Source organism: Mesitornis unicolor, unplaced genomic scaffold (assembly GCF_000695765.1).
Source record: "Mesitornis unicolor isolate BGI_N332 unplaced genomic scaffold, ASM69576v1 scaffold18493, whole genome shotgun sequence".
In the NCBI taxonomy this organism is placed as follows: Eukaryota; Metazoa; Chordata; class Aves; order Mesitornithiformes; family Mesitornithidae; genus Mesitornis; species Mesitornis unicolor.
In genome coordinates, this window is record NW_010176884.1 from 22735 (window position 1) to 42868 (window position 20134).

The window sequence follows — 20134 nt, forward strand, 5'->3', positions numbered from 1 at the left end:
AGTGGTAGAACAAGCAAGGAGCACAAAGGACAAAATAAATCAGGGTTTTTTTGTTTCAATTTAAAGAATTAAATCCAACAAACAATAGTTAATTTCCCACAGGTTTTCTTCTGCTGACTCTCAATTCCATCTTAACACTTAATGATACTCACTGAGGCCACATGTAATATCCCCAGTGTGTTTTCTCCACAAAACAACATGACTCCCAAGCTTCCTTAGTCTTTGGTAAACTCTGACTGTTGTAGTGCAGCCACTGGTTATCTGGTCTGTCACCAGCCTGAATGCAGAAAGGCTTAGGGTTTCCACCTGGTTAAAGAGGAATTTATACTCCATCAAACTTATTCATTATCAGTCCCAGCAAATGTTATGACTCACTTTTAATAAAAGATTCTATGGAGCTTTTATCCCCCCAATCAAATCTGTACAGAGATTTACCCTAGGAGATTGAAAGTAACACTAACAGAAGAGATTCCTTTAGTAATTTATATAAACGTGCCATTTGAAATTATTTTAGAAAGGATAAAGAGGAGATATACAAATTATTCTAACGAATTACAAGACTTTCTGAAAGGTGAATAACCATATCTCTGGAGTTTTAACTCACTTCGAATAAGCAAGTAGCTTAATACACACTTGCAAGGATAACTGTTTAAAAAAAACAACTAAAAAATGACCAATATATTATCTATTTTGTTTGCTTACGACATTAAGAAGCAGACAGAAATGAAGAGCTTGTGATTCTATGTTTAATTTAACCAGAAAAATATGCTTTCAAAAAAAATTTAGGATCAGTGTTAGTAGGACATTTCTTATATTAAATAAAACCTACTTATTTTGTAAGGGCAGATGGGCACTTTCTTGTGTGTTCTTTTAAGCTGCTTAAGAATACCAGCCACAGCCGAGATGGCCATCTAAAAGATAAAAAAATGAACGTTAACATATCCATTCCATACACTTACCAAGGATGTGTCTAATCATCTCATAACAGACACTTTTTAAGCCAGTTACTTGGCACCCTAAAAAGCCAGTGAAAATTACAGTGAACTTAGTCACCCCAGTGGCTGATACTCCCCATAAAGATGTAATTCTCACCCATTTCAGGGGATACAGGACATGGCTTAAGTGTGAACTTTATAGCCCACAAAAACTTCCCCACTAATCAATTTCAGGGAAACAAAAAAAAGGAAGTGCACATTGTTTTCAAGCTTCACTAAAGCCACAAGTAGAATGAAAAGTACAAATCTAACATCAATGGCTTAATTCAAGTAATAAGCTGCAGATGGAAAACACAGACATCTGCAGAAGAAATTCTGCAAAATAATTCTAAAGAAAGAAAAAATGTCTAGGTACATTCCAGATTTTTCACAGTCTGCAGACTTTACACATGGTATGTCATGGCTACAGCACTGCCAAGACTTCTTGGATCAGGAACTTTTGTACACATGCATGGCTGAAGAGTGAGGAGGGAGGTACAGCCCAATTTTTCTGCTTTCTCACAGAAAGACACCACAAACATCTGGTCTAAACCCCACTATGTCGCAAAACAAAAAGATTTCTTTTGTTTACCTTACGAACTACAATTGCATCATGGTTGAGACACTGCACAAAAAATTTTATGGCACGGACAGGCAGTATCCTATCATCTCTCAGGAGCAGAGACAGAAAACCAATGCTTATGTGCTCGAACTTCCAGGGACTAAAAAAAATAGAAATAAAATAAATATCAGAAACCAGACAGTAAGTAGCAGAGTTGCATGTACTGCTTTTGCACAGAAAGGCTTAATATGGATTAAAATTATATAAATATGTTTGGATTAACTTTAGTCATGTTCTGCACCACTGCTATAGACAATGAGTTTAACTATCATTTGGGAAACCTCCAGTGCTCTGGGAACACACTAGAGCAATCAAACATTCAGTTAATGTTGCCTTTTTGATCTTAGCATTTCAATGTAAAATACAGACCTATAGGGCTATTCTTATAAAGTTTTAAAACACAAACATTATGGTACCAATTAAAACTTATTTGAATGTCAGTGTTATGCAGAGAGAAGCAGAGCTTTCACCCCACCAACAAATAAATATTAAAAAAATAAGTTGAACTAATTAACAACAAAGCTAAACTCCAAGATGCAATGATACTTTATATTAACAAATCAAGCTCGCAATGAAAACAAATTCAAGACTCATTCACACCTTTACCTTAACACAAGTAACACAAGACTCACCTATATTGGCCTTTAACTTCCTGTTTGGGCACGCAGAATCCATATGCAAACACACAAGGACTTTCAGAAATCTAGTTTCTACAGACACCTTTGCAAAAACTCTCTAAGAAGGTAGCCAGAATCAATTTTATGCAAGACTGCTACTGACAAACTGCTTTCGGACAACTAACTTGAGTGTGAAAAAAATATTACTTAATTCTGGTCATGCTATCTACGCTTCTTGATGCAACTGATACTTACTCATTTAGCCACCTCTAATCCACTCCTCCCCCTCTATAAAAAAAACAAAAGGTTCTTATGCACAGAGAGGAAGACTTACAGATTTCTTTGTTCCACAGAGTCTAGCAGCATGTTGATCAAATTTTCATAGTTTCTGGGGGGGGGGGGAAAGGAATCATCAACCAGATGCTACTAAGAGTATAATTTAAAAACAGAGTAAGAGTTCCTTAACAAAAGGTGTAAGAAGTCAATATAGTAAGTGCAGCACAAACTAGGAGGACAGGGAAGAGGAGGAAGGAAGGAAATACGAGCATAGAGCAAAGAGGCTGCCGAGTCAGGAGAGAAGACACACCAAAGCAATCCTCGGACATACTGAATTTCTTGAGTTTAAGATTTGGTTTAGCAATTTTGGATTATTACATTTAATATACAGTAAGTATTAAGCATTAAAAGTGTTTAATGTGTTTAACTTACCGCAGAGCCTCAGCATTCTTTTCTTTCCGTCGCTCAATTCCTAACTGAATTTCATCTGAACTAAGACCTGTCAAGTTTGAACTTGGATGTCCTGAATTTTGCAGCAGAACAGCTACCTTAACACATTTCTCTGGAACCTATTGACAGAGAACGCAAAGATTGAGGACTGAGCAGCAACTTACACATTGTATATATATTTGTTTCTGTTTTGAAATAAGGAGAGTTCGGAATCATATGAAGAGTGCAGAATTTCCTGCCCACATGAACAAGTCCATGAAAAACCTGGGAAGACAGTTTTTGTGTTCACACAGCAGAATTGCTTCTCCAAGTACATGTTTTATTCTATTTTTAAATAAATGTAAAAACAAACTTTAATATTTCATTGAAGCATTACATTATTTTAAAATTATTTTTAAGAATGAATGCCACTTTATTAACAAGTACCCTGCCATTTATCCCAGTGATTAGGCAAGAAGCAGTTGTGTGCCGAGTGCTGTGTGTTAGCACAGTAGGACAACACTACAAATGCTGACAAACGTTACTTTGATGACACTGTCCTACTAACACACATCTTCATACCTTGTCAGCATGACCCACACTAACACTGAAAGGCAACTTAAACTTCCTTTCTGCAAGAGGCTTCCTTAGAGATCAACAAAAAGTTACAAATTCCAATAGTATTACAGGAAGATCTATTACTTCAGGCTCAAAAATACACATCTACATCCCTCTGTAGCAGAGATAAGAACGTAATCAACATCAAAACACTAACTCAAATAATATATATGAGTCTCAAGCATTTATGTAATCAAATGCTCTCAGAATCCAAGACATTATCCCCAAGCAATCTGTCACTTACCACAAAGTCCAATCCAATTGTTTCATACTGCCTATGGATTTTTTCTGCTAGGTCATCAAAGAGTCTAACTATGGATGGTTTTTCCAAGGACATAGCTTTGCTAAGTCCAGAAGAAACAATTGCTGGCCATGTCTGTGCAATACAGTCCCAATCGTGAAGATTTGCCAAACATACTCCACTATGATTTCCAAGAAGACAATATAAGGCACCCTGCAAAATGAAAGATGTAATTTTAAAAATCAGATATATCATATCTGTCTACATAAGGATGCACTCACACAATAAAAATTATTCTTCACATTACCATACCTTTAAAATGTATCATAAACATTCAGCTATGCAGCCTCATTGTCAAAGTACTGAAGATTTTTCCACAGAATCCTCTTAATGCTAAAGAATCATTTTAATGAGATTGAAAGCTCTGACAATTAATTTATTCACAGAATGGCTGACATTTCTGAATTACATTATGAAGAAGCTTAAGTCAATGATCAATGAACCTGGCCTTTCTGTGAACTTACTCATGTTTGGGCTGCAGGCAAATCATAATGCTGTTAACAAAGCACCTGAAATGTCAACTGAACAGGCTGTGGATAACTACTGGACATGATGAAGCAAACTGGTGAACAAGACAGGTGATCATGTAAGAAGCTGACAAGAGTTATACAGTGAAACAAAGAGTGGCTGGATTTCACAGATAATTCACTAGGGCTTGTAGCAATAGGACAAAGGGTAATGGTTTTAAACTAGAAAAGGGTAGGTTTAGGTTGGATATTAGGAAAAAGTTCTTCAATAGTGGGGTGGTAGATCACTGGAACAGGTTGCCCAGAGAGATGGTGGAAGCCCCATCTCTGGAGATATTCAAGGTCAGGCTTGATGGGGCTCAGAGCAACCTGATCTGGTAACACTGTCCCTTCTTACTGCAGGGGGGTTGGACCAGATGGTCTTTAAAGGTCCCTTCCAACCCAATACATTCTATGATTAAGTGGGAGGTATGTGAGAAATGGTCCAATTTCACAGGCAATTGGAAGTAAGTCTTGGGGACCTTTTGGAGAACGGTCTTACAAGAACAACAGTGCCCAGCTAAACACATCAGTAATATCATACAGGCTACAGCTGCCTGGAGCAGTATTAGAAATAATCAAATCCAGGCATGGTAGCAATTCCCATTTAAATAATTTAAAAATAGGTGTTAACATACATACAGTTTTGTGCTTAACTATATGCCATGAAAATATCAAAGTCACACTGACAAACAAGCAAATCTCACTTTCACCATTAAAAATTCTTGTATGAAAACACTTTCAAAAGACAGATGTGAAACAAAGTTAATAAGACAGTACTTTAAATTGCTTTTGAGTGACATCTTGCCGGTCTGGACGCAAGAACTCCAAAACCAAGGGAATGATATCTCTGCAACAAAAATTGTACGTTCCCAGAGCTGTGAAGAAGGCCTGCTGAGCTTTACTTCTGACCTGTGAGAATAGAGATATTACTACAAAATTTTCTGAACCAAAAATATACTATACAAAAATAAGATCCTTACCCATTCCAGTTACTTATGCACAGAGTTTACATGATGTTTTTGTGCACAGAAACAAAATTATTTGTAGAAGGTTGTAAATAGCATGCTTCCTCTCACCCTTGCTCACACTTGTTTATAAAAACCTACTTATTGTTTCTAGCGTTTACCTGAGAACAGCTACAAAGTTAAAGAAATTTTTTTATGTTGCCAAACAGTGTGTTTTTAAGATAATCTGAAACGCAAACAACTAGAATAACAGATAGCAGAGCCCTCAAGCACCTATAGACACTGTGGATGGCTCTGAATGTATATACTAACGCAGACCTCCCACCAGGCAAAGAGTTTGGTATCCAACTATCAGCACACTTGTTTTGTGCATTTTAAAGAACCAGGATGCCATCATAGCTGCTTCCTAAAGGCAGACTTAGTGTTCCAAATAGTGTCATGAATGATATAATCACATCTAAAAACCTCAACCTGGTATATTTTTTTAAATTAAATTATTGTTTTTAGGAGTCTAGAGCTAAGTCCCTCAAAAAATTTCAAATTTGTAACCTAAGTTGGCAGCCTCTCTGATCTTTATTTGACAAAGGGACTTAAAGCAAAAACTATGCCAAAATTGGGAACTAATTAAAATGAAAATCAGTAAATATTTCATGTTGCTATGGAAATAAATTGATAAGTGAAGATCTTGAAAACATAGCTTGGAGAGATCAACAAAACACTCCATATATTTCAGTTTAAAAGGGCATATTCCTTACCTGACCATATGAACTTGTGGACAAACACAAAAGATCTCTGATCATCTCCTGGTGGGAAGTTCTGTATTCACAGCCTTCCATCGTTAGTGTTCTCAGCTAAATTGCATAGAAAACACAAATAAAAGACATTGTTTTTACATTTCACACATGTATGAGAAACACTAGTGCAGGATTATTGCACCTTTTGATAAATGACAGCATAGCAGATCAGCTTTTCAAGTAAAGTAGTTACTGAAGATTTAAGTGAAAAATATTACCTCATGCTGCAACATAACCCTGTCTATCAGCAGAGCTCTGATATGCTGTTTCTTTCCTTGAAGCTGCAAACAAATATAGAAATGTAAACCAAATTTTAGTATTCATATTAGCAATATGCTCTGACTGAATTCCTCATATATTTCTTTCCTTCTAGAAACAGGCAAATTTCATATAGGAATTCTTGGCAGACAACCTTGATTTTTTTGCCCTGGTAAAGTTTATTTGCCTATTACTCTAAGTAAAAAGAAGCTCTGCTCACAGAAATTTCTCAGTTATCAAGGACCAGAATGGAGCATCACACCAAATCTCAGACTTTGGTTCACGAATATATGAAAACTGGCGGGTTACTACAATTCAGAAATGCTTACTCATGAGATTTCCCAATAAAGGTACAAAAGCACTGCAAAACAATGTTCTTATCAAGGAATTAGATTTCAAAATTAGGAAAACTGATTAGGACAGTAACAAAAATATGAAAAAAGTATTTCTGAACATTAGGAACTACTTCCATCCCTCAACTAAACTTTACAAAGAAAAGTCACTGACCCTGTTCTCCATTGATTTTTTCACTAGATTAAAGCTTTTCCATCGTGAGTCAAACTCATGCTTGTGAGACCCTTGGAACTGCAAAACATCACTAATAATCTGTAGAAAGAAAAAGATGACAAAGAGTGATTATTTTGCAAAAAGAGTAATCTTGTCTCAAGTAGTACAAATTATAAGAATACCTTTATTATTAGAAATAAAGACTTGGTATCATCTTCCGAATTGTCAAGTATATAGCCTGCAATTGGAAGAAAAATATTTTCTTTTCAGACAGGAAAAGAGCTTTGAAAATTAACAATAATTTTATTTCTACAAGGCTTAAGTTTAAGAATTATAGGCAAAGTAAATGGAACAAGTTTCTCATCTATAAAATTGTACTTAAAAGCACACAGTGCTTTTTAGATAAAGGAGTGGTTAAACTTACGCAGCAATTTCCTTGTAATCTTCGCAATCTTTTCTCGGTAATTATCTCTTGATAAATCTACAACAAAAAACCCATTTTCTCTTTATTCAACAATAGCATTAAAAATAATTTATAGATTAAGTCAGAACAGACTATTCAGAAACGGCAGTATGGACTATTATAAAAATAACCACCTTCTTATATCTAAGGACACCACTCTCACAGGGCCTTCTTTTGTTTATCAAGTCAACAGTATGTTTGTTATAGGTACATAACCTTCTTTATCTGCCTTGACAGTTGGCTTAATTTCATACAACAGGTTGAGGCAAATTATTTAGCATATGGAAACTGAGTAACACATTAAACAGTGTCAAAAAGAAAGTTAACAGAACACAGATTTTACATATCAGGTGATCAAGCCAGAGTCCAAATCACCAAAAGACCGGGGATTTATTCCCCTTGAATACATGGAGGGGAACAAACATTTCTGATCTAAATGCAACAAAAATGAACAAAAAATGCAGACAAAAGGAGGATCAATGATGGAAACAGTCTCCTTGGAAAGTTTTAAGCCAGAAAAATCTTAATTGCTGCTAAAGATCACTAAATAAACTTCTATTCTCTATTACAGGTTATACGGCTACAAACTCACCATTAGCAAACTAACGGACCAGATTTTAGAAGTATTGAAGCACCTAAAATCATTTAATAGTTTGATAAGCAGCTACTGTGTGCCTCAGTTCTTATTTAAATAGCCCATCTTCACTTGAAAGATGATTAAGAATATACACAAAGCCTGAAAACAGTTTTCTTCTAATAGAGCTGTCACAGCCTTCAGCAGGTTATGCCTTGATACCTCCTGTCTCTCAAGTGCAGTCCTTGGGTGCTTGATGTTGCTTTCTGCACCTCTCATCCGTGTGGAGGTACAAGGGCCCAACCATTCTGAGCTGGGGGTTGGACCTGAGCTCTCATTTCAAGCCACATCACTGCAGCAGATTTATATCTTGTATACCATTGCTGAAGATGAAACTGTGTGCACACAGGAACTTGTGTTGGCCAAAAAAGCCCATTAACATAAAGAGAAAAATTATAAGAACCTACTGTTTCTACAGCAGAAATAAAAATAATTCAATAAACGCTTACAACCTGAACAGAATTAGGATCTACTTACCATATTCAACACCAGTGTACAATTTTGTCTCTTCCAAAGACACCAGACTTGGGACCCTGCATGAAAACACATCAAGTATTACTACACATTATGGAAATCATTTACTATGTGAATTTCAAATCACATCTAATTAATTTTGACAAGTTAAATTTCATGCCAGTTAGCATCCAAAGATGTTTGGATTTACTAATAATATGCCTAAGTTCTAACATTTATAAATCAACCATACCTATGGCTGAGACTGTTTGTCAGAGATAAGTACACCATAAGGACACCACCTTGAACCCAGAATCTTGATTTCTCATTTAACAGAACCTCATCAGTTCAGTTAAATATCTGGAGATTTGGTCTCATTGTCAAACCTATGAACACACTCATCAAAACAAGTGTGGCTCCTGCTAGTCTTAGTCTAGAAAGGACAGATGAATTTGCCTGCTGAGGCAGAATCCTTTCCTGACAAGCTGAGGAAGCTTTTCTGACTTTGATCCTTTCTTTATAAAGTAAAGTAATGTACCAATTACCTACTTACTGCTATATGAAGTTCACTAGCTTCTTCCAGGATCTGGGTCAAACTTATCTATCAAAAATGTTTTTTTAAAAGTGAATTCTTAGTCTTTGTGGATTTGCTTTTATGTAACCATGCAAAAAACCACAGACTCAGATATCACATGCCAATGAATTTAAAAGACTAAGAACATAAACTTGGGGTTTTGGTGGTTTGTTGTTTTTTTTCTTTTAAACCTACAATTTCACCCCATAAAACATTAAGGTAGAAAAATACAAGTTTTCAAGGACAAAATACACCAGTGTATTATATTAAGCAAATAGTATCAACAGGTAATCCCTATAATCTTCACAGAAAATTGCATTGACAGTATAATCAGAACAAAGCTATATGAAGCAATACGTGTACACTCCTATTACAAATGCTAAATAACACATCAGAAAACACTATAAATTCTATAGCTGAGCATGTGCTACGAGATACTAAAATAAACTTTCTGTATTTCAGGCAATGGAAAACTTTTATCTGTCAGAACCAGAAATAAGGGTCACGTTTCTCCTCTAAAAGTGAACACATTGAAACAAAAGAACTACAATTAATGTGCTGATTAGATGAAGGAAAAAGACTTGCAACCAAAAATTAGGTAAACTAATTGCTTGTAAACAACACTTGCAACACTCACATCTGCACCATAAGTCAAACTGAAATGGAATTTTCTTAACTGAAAAAGTCAAGAAGTGAAATCTTTATTTCATTTTCCTCGTTGTAGCACTAGGTTAACTTGAAAATAAGCCATTCCAAGAGTCTTCCCACTCCCCCCCCCTCCAAAACTCAGCACTGGCATAGGTGCTTAAAGTACAATTAGGCCACTAATACAATTTCCGAACTATCCAACATCAATCCAGTACTTTTGTCCTGAGTAAACAAATAAATACAAGTCTCACAAACTTGCTCTTTTAGAATCATCTACATTATTGCCTTTCAAAGTGTTTGCTGTGTATTTCTCCAAGATCAGATCTTCCCAGTTAGGAAGATACAGAGAGGGACTATTTCTGCAATTAACACCTGGGGGAAAAAAAGTGAACATTCCCACTCCAAATACTATTACTTCTTAAAAAAAGGTAACACATATATCAAACAATCTCAGGAAGTTAGATATTAAGCAATTACTCTTTTTTGTACAGTATGCTGGATATGTTGATAGGTAAGTGAGCTCATAGTAGTTATCCTTTCAACAGTATCTTGATACGTTTTTACCCTTAAACAGTTTCCCCTAATATAAATACAGAAATTAAGTTCACAGAAGGCTTTCCTACCTATGAGGCAAGGAAAATTGAAGTGCAGTTTTCCAGTTTTCCCTCATGTCGTCTACAGAAACACTACAACTCTTCGTGCTTCTTTCCCACTCTCAGCAAAACACATTCAACTGCTCTTTGCCAGCTAGCCAAGTTCCAAACCAAACCTCCAATATTTAAAACAAAAAGAAAAAAAAAAAACACTCTAAGCCCTCTCTACATTTCAGGTTCCTGAGCAAGCCAAGATGAACAACTCAACACATAGCATCCAGCAATCACAAACTAGCCTGGTATAGTCCTTATGCTCACCATGATGTTACTCCACAGGCTGAACCATTTATTACAACGAGGCTACTAATAGGATGAAAATATTATGTTCAAAATGCAATAAAGTTGTATAGCTGACCCATAAACTAAGATCCTGCTAGTCATATTCAGCATTTTAAGTGTCAGCCACTGAGCCAGAGAAAACTCTAAGTGTTTTACTTTGGACACAGAAAACTAAGAGCCATTAACTGTTTCCCTTAACTTCAGTCAATACTGACAGCAAGACTCACGACAATGCTTCACGTAATGTATAAACAACACTGTGCTTCATTTTATATCAACAATTTTCAACACAAATCGCCAAGAAAACTTATGACAGTTTCCAAAGTTATAGCTGGAACAGAACTCCCAATTAAACTGAACTTTGAAGAATTCATTCTCTTATTTGCCACAGTACAAGAAATAAAGCATCTTTATTTGAGAAAAATGGATGCTCTATGTTTTTTCAGCTTTCAGATGTTTCACAGAGCGCTTTATACTCCTCAGTATGTAAGTACAGTTCAGCAATCAGATACAGCTTTTCAGGGACAAATAACTTTTATCATCACTCCACTGAACCAATCGCAGAGGAAATTTTTCTAATTGCAAAAAACACTCGCTGCCAAGTTGAGGACTAGATCAAGGGCTGCATCAACCTATTGTGACATAAGAGATTAAGAGACAACAGTCGGAAGGTGAACAACGAGAAAACAGGGTTACTCACCGTGGAGGAGTAACTGTTTCCTTTCCTGTGTGCAGCTCCCCCAGCAGAGCTGGGAAGTTTCCTGGAGATGCCAAGAGAGGTTAGCTAGCCCTGCCCCTCAGCATACCACATCACATCCTTACACATTTACAAGAAGCGGTCTTATCCTTGACCCATCATCTGCACACCTCAGTGAAAGGACATTAGAAAGCTCCTACCAACATCTATAGAACAAGTAGGAGCAATACAGCATCCTAACTAACCAAGTTGTATTTAAGAGGGAGACAAAAAAATGGATGTTCTCTGAGTAACCCTGTTTCTGCTTCCCTAAATCAGCTGCTTAGCATTACCTTCTTAATATGTAAGCTGCAAGAAAGGGAAGTGAACAAACTGGAAATCAACATCAGTGACAGATTTCTCAAATTTAGAGAGCTTTATGCTGTCTGCATTTGAAATAATCTTTACTTGCACACCATTAGAGTCATCATAACAGAAGGACATTGATATCCATTACAATTACAGTGGCCCCTTAAGGAAAAGGGTACACTGTGAGCACAGAAGCATTATGTAGACCTGCACACACCTTATGTGGCAGAGCAACCATTACATTATGTTTCTGCAGGCACAGAAAAAATGGGTATTCATCATTTGCCACAGCTCTGACTCTATAGCTTTGAACACCTTAATTCAGCCACAAAAAACTACTGCTGTCATAATGGATTGCTCCTCACACCTCTGGCAGCCTCCTCAACACCTTTTTTTCCTTTCCCTTGTAACTATCCATTTTGCATTAAAAAAGTAATCCACAGAACACACCTGAAATCAACAGCATCTCTAATAAAGATTACGATCACTTTGTGGAATTATAGTATAAATATACATTACTCAATCATTAAATAGTTTTCTATTGATTTGTTATGCATGGCACTTCAGAAGAGAATTTATTCAATCTTCCAGAAAAGATGAAGTTTAAATTCCTTGCTGCTTACAGGCTGAAAAATAAAAAGTCAACACCAATAACATTTATTAAAGTTCTATTTCCTACTGAAATTTAACTATTCTTTCAAATTCTGACAAGTTTCAATTATGCAGTTTATCTGTGCATGAATTGTGCCCAGATTGCACACAATTTTATCACAGAATGGTTTGGGTTGGAAGGGACCTTAAAGATCATCTAGTCCAACTCCCGTGCCATGGGTTTCTACTGAATTGCCTAAAATCTCCCTAAACAGCTGCCCATGTATGAAATATTCACAGAAACCGTAAGCATTTAAATTGCATGAGGTGTTTTTTAATTAAGCTTTGATGGGATTTTCGGAAAAATATACATTATTGGGTCATCCATGTAAAAAAACATGGGAATTTTTTTCTCAAAATTAGGAAGGAAAAAAAATAAAGAAAATCCCAAACTATATGTAAGAACTGCTTGGTCTCAGAAAAAGTTGGAGCATTATGAAACCTAAACCATTTATGCCTGATTTCAGTAAACAAGGAAGTTTCTCTTCAAGCACTTCACAACAGCTGTGCTGACGTGTACACTAAGTGTGTTTATGTACACAAACACACAGTGTATACTTTTGGGCATACCCAAGTCATATGTTGGACAATCTAACACGTTTTCTGCTATAAATATCACTTTTCAGTTCAGAGACTATCAAGTATCAAAAAATAAAAAGAGAAATAGGAGAAACTAATGAATCAACATGAAAACTTTGGCTCATGCCAAAGTATACACTTGTAGATAAACAGAAGTTCTGAAACTTCTCCTCTAACCACTGTTTATTAAGCCATGAAAATAAGGGCATGATTTCATTTCAACAGGGAGAACACATCAGACCAAAGCTGGGAAATTTTATTCCATTTCAGTTTTGTCAAACAATAAATAAATTTAAAAAGAAGAAACCAAAAGAAAAAAGCTTTCTATTCAAGAAGTAAATCTATTTTCAACAGATAATAAATAAAATAAACACAAACTGCCAAGACAAAACAGACTATTCTTAACAAAGAGAAACAAAAAGACATTTTGAAATTACTGGGTACTCTCAGGTGTTTGACACCGAAGAACAACAAACCCTGTAGAAGTCCACAGAAATGGACCAAGTGACTTCTCACAAAACTTCAAGATGTGAAAAGTGCAAGAGACTCTTAAACATTATTCCCATAAAATGATGCTGATCCATTGTAATACACCATCTATAAATCAAATAAAACAGAATCCTGTTACTACTACAGTAAAATGAAGTGGTCTCCACACTAGTGGAGCAGAGTATATTTGCAACAGCTCTATCTTCCTACTCTAGAAGTAACTTCAGAAGAATTATAGCAACAACAAAACACCAAGCAGTAAATAGTTCCCATGTTAACAGAAAACAGTCTTATGCATTCACCTCTGCAATTTATTTCAAAGCAGAAAGGATAAGTACTTGAATCGAGATTCACTCATTTTCTTACAAAAACCATGCTTCTAACTTCTGCTATGTTCTCATCCTTCTAGAAGACCACCACATTCATGTAATACTGGGATTTAAAATTCATCCACCCAAAAAACCCAAACCTCGTATGTAATGCATGGGCATTTTATGCAACAACACAGGTCAATTATGACAACCAATAATGAAATAAGTATTTGGCCAGCTTGTGACATATGAAAATTATATATTGGCTGTTTGTCACAACTAGTTTTCCCTATTACTTAAGCAAAAAACCGTACTTCCTTGCTCAGTCAAGTCATTCTGCTTTGTACTAGTTATGCACTGTTATGCCTAAGTCACTTAAATCAATGATCAAGTCAGGTACAGTGGTCCCATGCTGTTACAACCTGTTCATAATTAAGAAGGCAGCCTTTCTCCCTTGTTCCTGACACTGCCTTCCCCTGCAAGCAGACCTCAAAAACAAGGTCTGCAAATATTTGGGTAGCTTTCAGTTGTCAGACAGAAAAATAAATCCCCTATGGCCAGAGAAAAAACGCCTTGGTGGCAGGAGCAGCCTGTAGGCAGATGGAGTTCACAGTACTAAGGGAACCACCATATCTTCTTCATCATCCCACTACACACAAAGTTTTAGAGTTCATTCCACCCACATATTTCCTTTACAGAGGTTCAAATTGCATAGCTCCAAGCTCCTCCCAATCTATGTGGCTTTCATTCAGTGAGCAGTCTGGAAGATTATAAAGGGACAAATACTCATCATCTATCTTTCTTGGCAAGAATCTTCAGATGTCCTTAAGGACAAATTTAGGAAAATCTAGGAGTTACACCTACTTCACTCTACTTTACAGCCAGCATAAATAACAATGCTGCACTACACGGCATGTGATCAGCTATGGTTCATTGGTATAAAGTGGCATAGGAAGTATCTGACAGGAAATCTGTGCAAATTTCTTTTAGAAGTATACATGTAGTTTTGTTTTGGTTTGTTTTTTCTACGTAGACGTATCAAGCCATTTACCAATACCTGCATTCAAAAATACTCCTATACTGCCACATTAGGACAGTGAACATAGTACTGAACACTCATAGTGACAAACTGTGAACACACAGTACTTAAAATAAGGGTGTTCTGGGTAACGGACTTAGCCACTTTCAATAAGTACCGTTAAGTGTCAAATAATTTGAGTGCTTTAGGTGCATTCCCACTATATATAATGAGAATGGACTTAGGAATGTAAACTGCTACCTTACAGAGAAATAATGCAGGAACTCACAATACAGCAACAGTTCTGTTTTTTTCTGCTTTAATAGAAAGTTCATCAAAAGTCACCTCCTACATTCAAACTGGGTAACATTTTATGCATGTATAGGACAGAAAACAGCATTCACAGGATGCCGTTTCTTACTGCTTTCTAAACCAAAGGTATCCCCCTCATTAAAAATACTCCAGTTATTTCTTGGGGTAGGAAGGAGAGGGAATAAGGCAGTACAGAGGACATCATCTTTCTTGGAACAGTTCCCTTCTGTGACCCTTGCTTACATATAGGAATCCATTAAAACAGAAGAGAGATTTCATAAGAAGCAGTACTAGAATGAACACCATCTGTCCTGGATGGATCCACTCAGGCTCATCTCTCAAGATGCTAAATTGCTATTGACCTTTATAACTGTTCTTGCTAAGAAAGTTGAACAAACTGACAAATAATCTAACATTTATTCAATATGAAGTGCAACAGAGTCTCCGTAAAGTCTTGAGTCCACCTTACTAGGTCAAAGTAGAATCCACTGTGCACAAACCCACTCTACTTCCCTGAGATTGTCTCCTTCATTAAGGAGACATGTTCCATTGCAACAATTCAAACCATACAAAGAATGAAAACTAAAGCTTACTTAAACAAAGTTCATTCAACTTCTGTGGGCAAATTCCAGAGTCCTGTGGAAAGTCACTGGAAAAACAGTCTTAACTATGTATTTAAAAGGCCTTAATGTAAACATAAAACATTTGGATGTGAGACCTGCCTACAGCAGGCAGAAGATGTTTCATCGATATTCCTAAAGTGTCCAAAACCAGATAATGGTGAATTCTGAAGCTCTGCAGCTATTTAGTAGAATGAACTACTGAGTTCCAAAATTCAGCTTATGTGAAAAGTCTGATTTTTCTTTCTTCAGGGACAAACTGATTTCAGCATGTTCTCATGTAAACTGTCTATATTTAACAAGACAGCACAGATAACTAACAGAGTGAAGCAAATCTTCTAAATTACTTGTATACTTTATGGAAGTCGATTACAGGTTAATGTCCTAATCTGTACCGTAAGAATTTACAGACCTTTCCCAACAATATAAAAAGACAATTCTAAACAAAGCCAGAGACAGTCTACATGAACACACACTAATGGCAGCTGCAATTCTTTTCTCCACAGGTGGTAAGGTACTTTCTTCTACCAAATGAAGCTTCAGTTTTTGACAATCAGATAGTAAGCATTTTGCATCCTTGTCTAGGCTCTTACACAGGTATCTTCCTTGATTAATAAGTTACTATAGCTACAACAGACTTTGTATTGCGTAAAGATTTCTTGGGCCAAGATAGCCTTGTATTTTGAAATCCAAGGCATGCGAGAAGAAAAAATCCTTTTCCTCTGAAGGATCAGCACCAGAACCTCTGTTCTTGAATCTGCAAACCATATGAATTGCAAGTGTCTACTGCTTTCTTCCTAACAGTTGCCAGGGCATGATTCAGGCTGAATCAAGGAGAAACACTAACATACTCCCACATCTTCCCAGTATGGACCAGCAACTCACTGCTGGTACAGGGACAGTCAATGCCTCCAGAGAGGTGTTGGAGTCCTTATTCCAGAAGACAATCATTATCAGCCTGAACACCCTGCACTGCCTCTTTAACTAAAGGATTACTTACCCGAATTTCTTACATAGTCAGTGGTAAAAGACAGCCTCCACAAAGCTCTCTAGCTTTAGTATTCTAACAGACACTCAAGAGAAGCCTCTCCCACTGTACAAGATGGTCACAGAAGCTATGCACCTGATATCATGCATTTGAGACGGTATCAATACTCCATGGCACTTTTAGTAGCTAGCACTTGGGTAAAAAAGCCTCAGCAACAACTTTACAGTCACCAAATACAGACTGCAGCTATAAGCTTAACTGAAACCCTCTGTATTTCAAACATGGTACGTAACAACAGAAATATGAGATCAAACTTGTAATTGCCTCTAATTTTAATATTTCAACATATTTTCCCCAAAGAAGTTGAGGCTAAAGCAGCAAATCCCATCTCTTACATAATAGTCTGTTTTAAAGCCTGAACTACTATAATGTGACAAAGTTCTTATTACTTCCAAAATGGAAGTTTATTGAAGTGTTCTTGCTAGAGTTCTACTATATGCTGACAACAGTAGCCAGATTCTGCTGTGACATTATTCAGAGGGGTTTGAGCATTCAAACCAGACATATTTCCTATTTAAACATGAGAAGACAGCTAGCAAGAAGTTAAGTTCAGAATGTTTATGATTTCACTCGTTCAAGGTGACAGGAACACTAAAAAAAGATGGCAATACAGTATAGTCTGAAGGCTTCTTTTGGAGGAGGGGAAACATAAGTAAATGCCTAGCTTTCATTTCCTTTACATAAAGTAGCATCAGCAACACAGTGCTGTCACCTACCTTTGAAAAACTATTTCAGTCTTGCACAGAAAAAAAGCACGTAACATTTTCATATTTTTAAGTACTCAAGTATTTTTGTAAGTCACTATTTCAAGTTTCTATATCTTTATACTAGTACTAGTTCCTTAAAAATAGCCACTAGAAGCAATTGTGTGATAATAGGCACTAAAAACCAGTATGAATATAATTGCTAAGAATGTTTGATATAAAAATAAATTTTACTTACAGATGAGCCACCCTTTCTCCCTTTAGAGGGGGCAGAATGTTCCCAGAACCAATCAAACAGTTATGCACTATAGCAAGACACTGCTGCACATCATCTCTTAAATAAAGAAGAAAACCTGATTACTTGTTTGTTAAAATGCTTGAAAACACACAAATGATAAACCATATATTTTTGTGACATTTTAAAAAAAGCTTTTTTCTTTAGCTACATCAGTTCTAAACACAAGAGGGAGCCTTACAGATATCAAATTCTGCTTTTTTGACCTGACTTTATTCAGAACTCATCATTGACCTTTGTTTTCTGAAAGGCTTGTTTTGGAGATTTTATATTCCGAAACTGTAGAGATAACTTCAGTATAATGAAATAAACTAATCTCAAAACAGACAACTTCACCCCAAAAAAAGAATTTTATCTAATTCTCAGGTAAAACCCATCAGTAACTCTTCACCCCAAGGCCAAGAAGATTCCTTCCCACCATGAGAAGCATGAGGGAATACTTTCTTTATGAGTGAATATTTTACAGTCTGAAGATAAATTATAATGCAACTATGCGAACAACATTTTTCTGTGTTACTTTGGAGAATTACCGAATTCTTTTAAAAGCTATGTCAGCTAAAGCAGTAGTATTTAGTACATAGTTACCTATCTTCTCCTTTGTTCTTACCTTTGTGGTAAGCAGCTCTCACTTGTAAAAGAATTCCTTTCAGGCCTCTTAAAAGGCTCCTTAACTGAATAATTCTTAGTACTCACACATTACTTATCAACTCTCTAAATGCATGTGTTCAACAAGTTATATTTTGTATTACAAACAATAAATGACAGTTTCTTACTCTGAAGGTCCTAAATACATAAAAGGAAATGTTTTATTTCCAATTATTACTTAGTGGAATACTGGGAAAAAAAAATTGAAAATAATTCAAACTTCAGACATACTGCAACTCAAAGCAATAACATGCTCACCTTAGTATCCCATTTATTCACATCTGTTACTGCCCCAGCAACTAACGATATTTTCTACTCTTGCAGCTTTCCTATCTTGCTTTCCAATTTAATTTGCAATTCATACACTTGGCTATATTCTCCCAAATAGCCACCATTTATTTCTACTAGGTAGCACAGTAAAGCCTTGACAAAATCGAAACCCAATTCTGTAATGAATTGACAGCTTTACATAAAAGGTGTCAAAAACAAAATAAAAAACCAAAAGAAATACACATACAAATAAACCAAAACTAGGAAGCATATCCTTTCTTCTTCTACTTGAAGTATACTTTCTGATTACAGTTTGGTGCATTGATTTGCCAAGTGTATATTGTCTTCTTCAGATTAAAAAAAAAGTTGGACCTTAGTCACAAAGAAAAATATTTAGGAGCCTGATACACCATGCCCTGGCTTCCTGTAGGACTGCACTTTACAAGACAAGGTATAACATCACATACTATGAACATTAACTGAAGTATATATAGCTTGTGAAGCTATATATAGGTCGTGAAGGTTTAACACAAGGTTTAGCTTTTGCTATTTGATACTTATAAACACTTTAGCACATACTAAACTCATGATTATCTTGTGCCTGGGAAACTATCCTTATGAGACCCAGGTTTCACACTAACAGTTTAACAAGATTGGGCAACAATATTCTTGCCTCCATTCGTAGCTGTAATGCCACTGACTCTGCATTACCTCCTCAGTTTCAACACTGCCACTTTTTGCAGAGACACAATATGTACTGAATCCATTTACTCATAGGAAGGAAGTGCAGAGAGGCAGATTTCAAAGCCAAATCAGTTCTGTGTTCCACCTCATAGCTTAGGAACACAAATGGTTGTGCCAAAACAACAAGATAAAGGAGTCTATAGGAAAAGCTGACTACAGGTAAATGGAGACACCATTTGTGCTATGTATTTAAAAAAAAATCTGGAAAAGTCTTTATACTGACAAAGTGTCTTTCCTTTTTTGAAAAGCACTTTTGTTCAAAATAATGTTATCTATGTTATGAAATGCACTTCCAAGTTACATGTACTCTTAAGAGTTAAAAAGTTAAGAATTGGAATAATATTTAAAATAGTGTAACATTACAGTATTTTAGTCCTTAAATTTTTGTAGTGCCAGTACAATTAGCAATAACTACTTAAAACAGACATAAATGAATAAATGCTCTTTCTCCATATTATGTTTCACCACTAACCTGGACATTTCTAGATTTCCAGTTGCATAGAGCTCTAGTCTGGTGAGCTCAGGCTGAAGAAAAGTATCCAGCAAATAAAAAGCAAAGTTAATTTCCTCAGACGAAGGTACATGCCACTGAAGGTCCAAGTTCCATAGGTCACCTGGTTTACCCCAGTCCTGTAGTAATAAAAACATTTATTGTCAATCAAACTATGCAGCAAATTGTCTTTAAAAATAGCATTTAACATTACTAAAAAACCCCAAACACTTGAACTGGCTACTGCTGTATAGCAGTTATCCTGACAATTCAAAGAAAAAAAAAAACCCCAAACCCACAATAGGGGGGGAATCCTAAACCTACTGTAATGTCTACATG

General features: G+C 36.0%; 1 protein-coding gene across 1 annotated transcript in view; it reads right to left on the reverse strand.

Annotated features, from left to right (window-relative positions):
* The window catches only part of PSME4 (proteasome (prosome, macropain) activator subunit 4), a 57101-nt gene that overhangs the window by 13977 nt on the left and 22990 nt on the right, over nucleotides 1-20134 (reverse strand). Inside the window, exons 18-32 of the mRNA XM_010181874.1 lie at nucleotides 19778-19935; nucleotides 17590-17685; nucleotides 8445-8500; nucleotides 7295-7351; nucleotides 7053-7108; nucleotides 6871-6969; nucleotides 6324-6386; nucleotides 6067-6162; nucleotides 5124-5255; nucleotides 3781-3990; nucleotides 2922-3058; nucleotides 2548-2601; nucleotides 1567-1696; nucleotides 830-911; nucleotides 153-306 (exon numbers count right to left, since the gene is read on the reverse strand). Of these exons, the coding sequence (XP_010180176.1) occupies nucleotides 153-306; nucleotides 830-911; nucleotides 1567-1696; nucleotides 2548-2601; nucleotides 2922-3058; nucleotides 3781-3990; nucleotides 5124-5255; nucleotides 6067-6162; nucleotides 6324-6386; nucleotides 6871-6969; nucleotides 7053-7108; nucleotides 7295-7351; nucleotides 8445-8500; nucleotides 17590-17685; nucleotides 19778-19935 (1580 nt within the window). The remainder of the gene's footprint in view (nucleotides 1-152; nucleotides 307-829; nucleotides 912-1566; nucleotides 1697-2547; nucleotides 2602-2921; nucleotides 3059-3780; nucleotides 3991-5123; nucleotides 5256-6066; nucleotides 6163-6323; nucleotides 6387-6870; nucleotides 6970-7052; nucleotides 7109-7294; nucleotides 7352-8444; nucleotides 8501-17589; nucleotides 17686-19777; nucleotides 19936-20134) is intronic.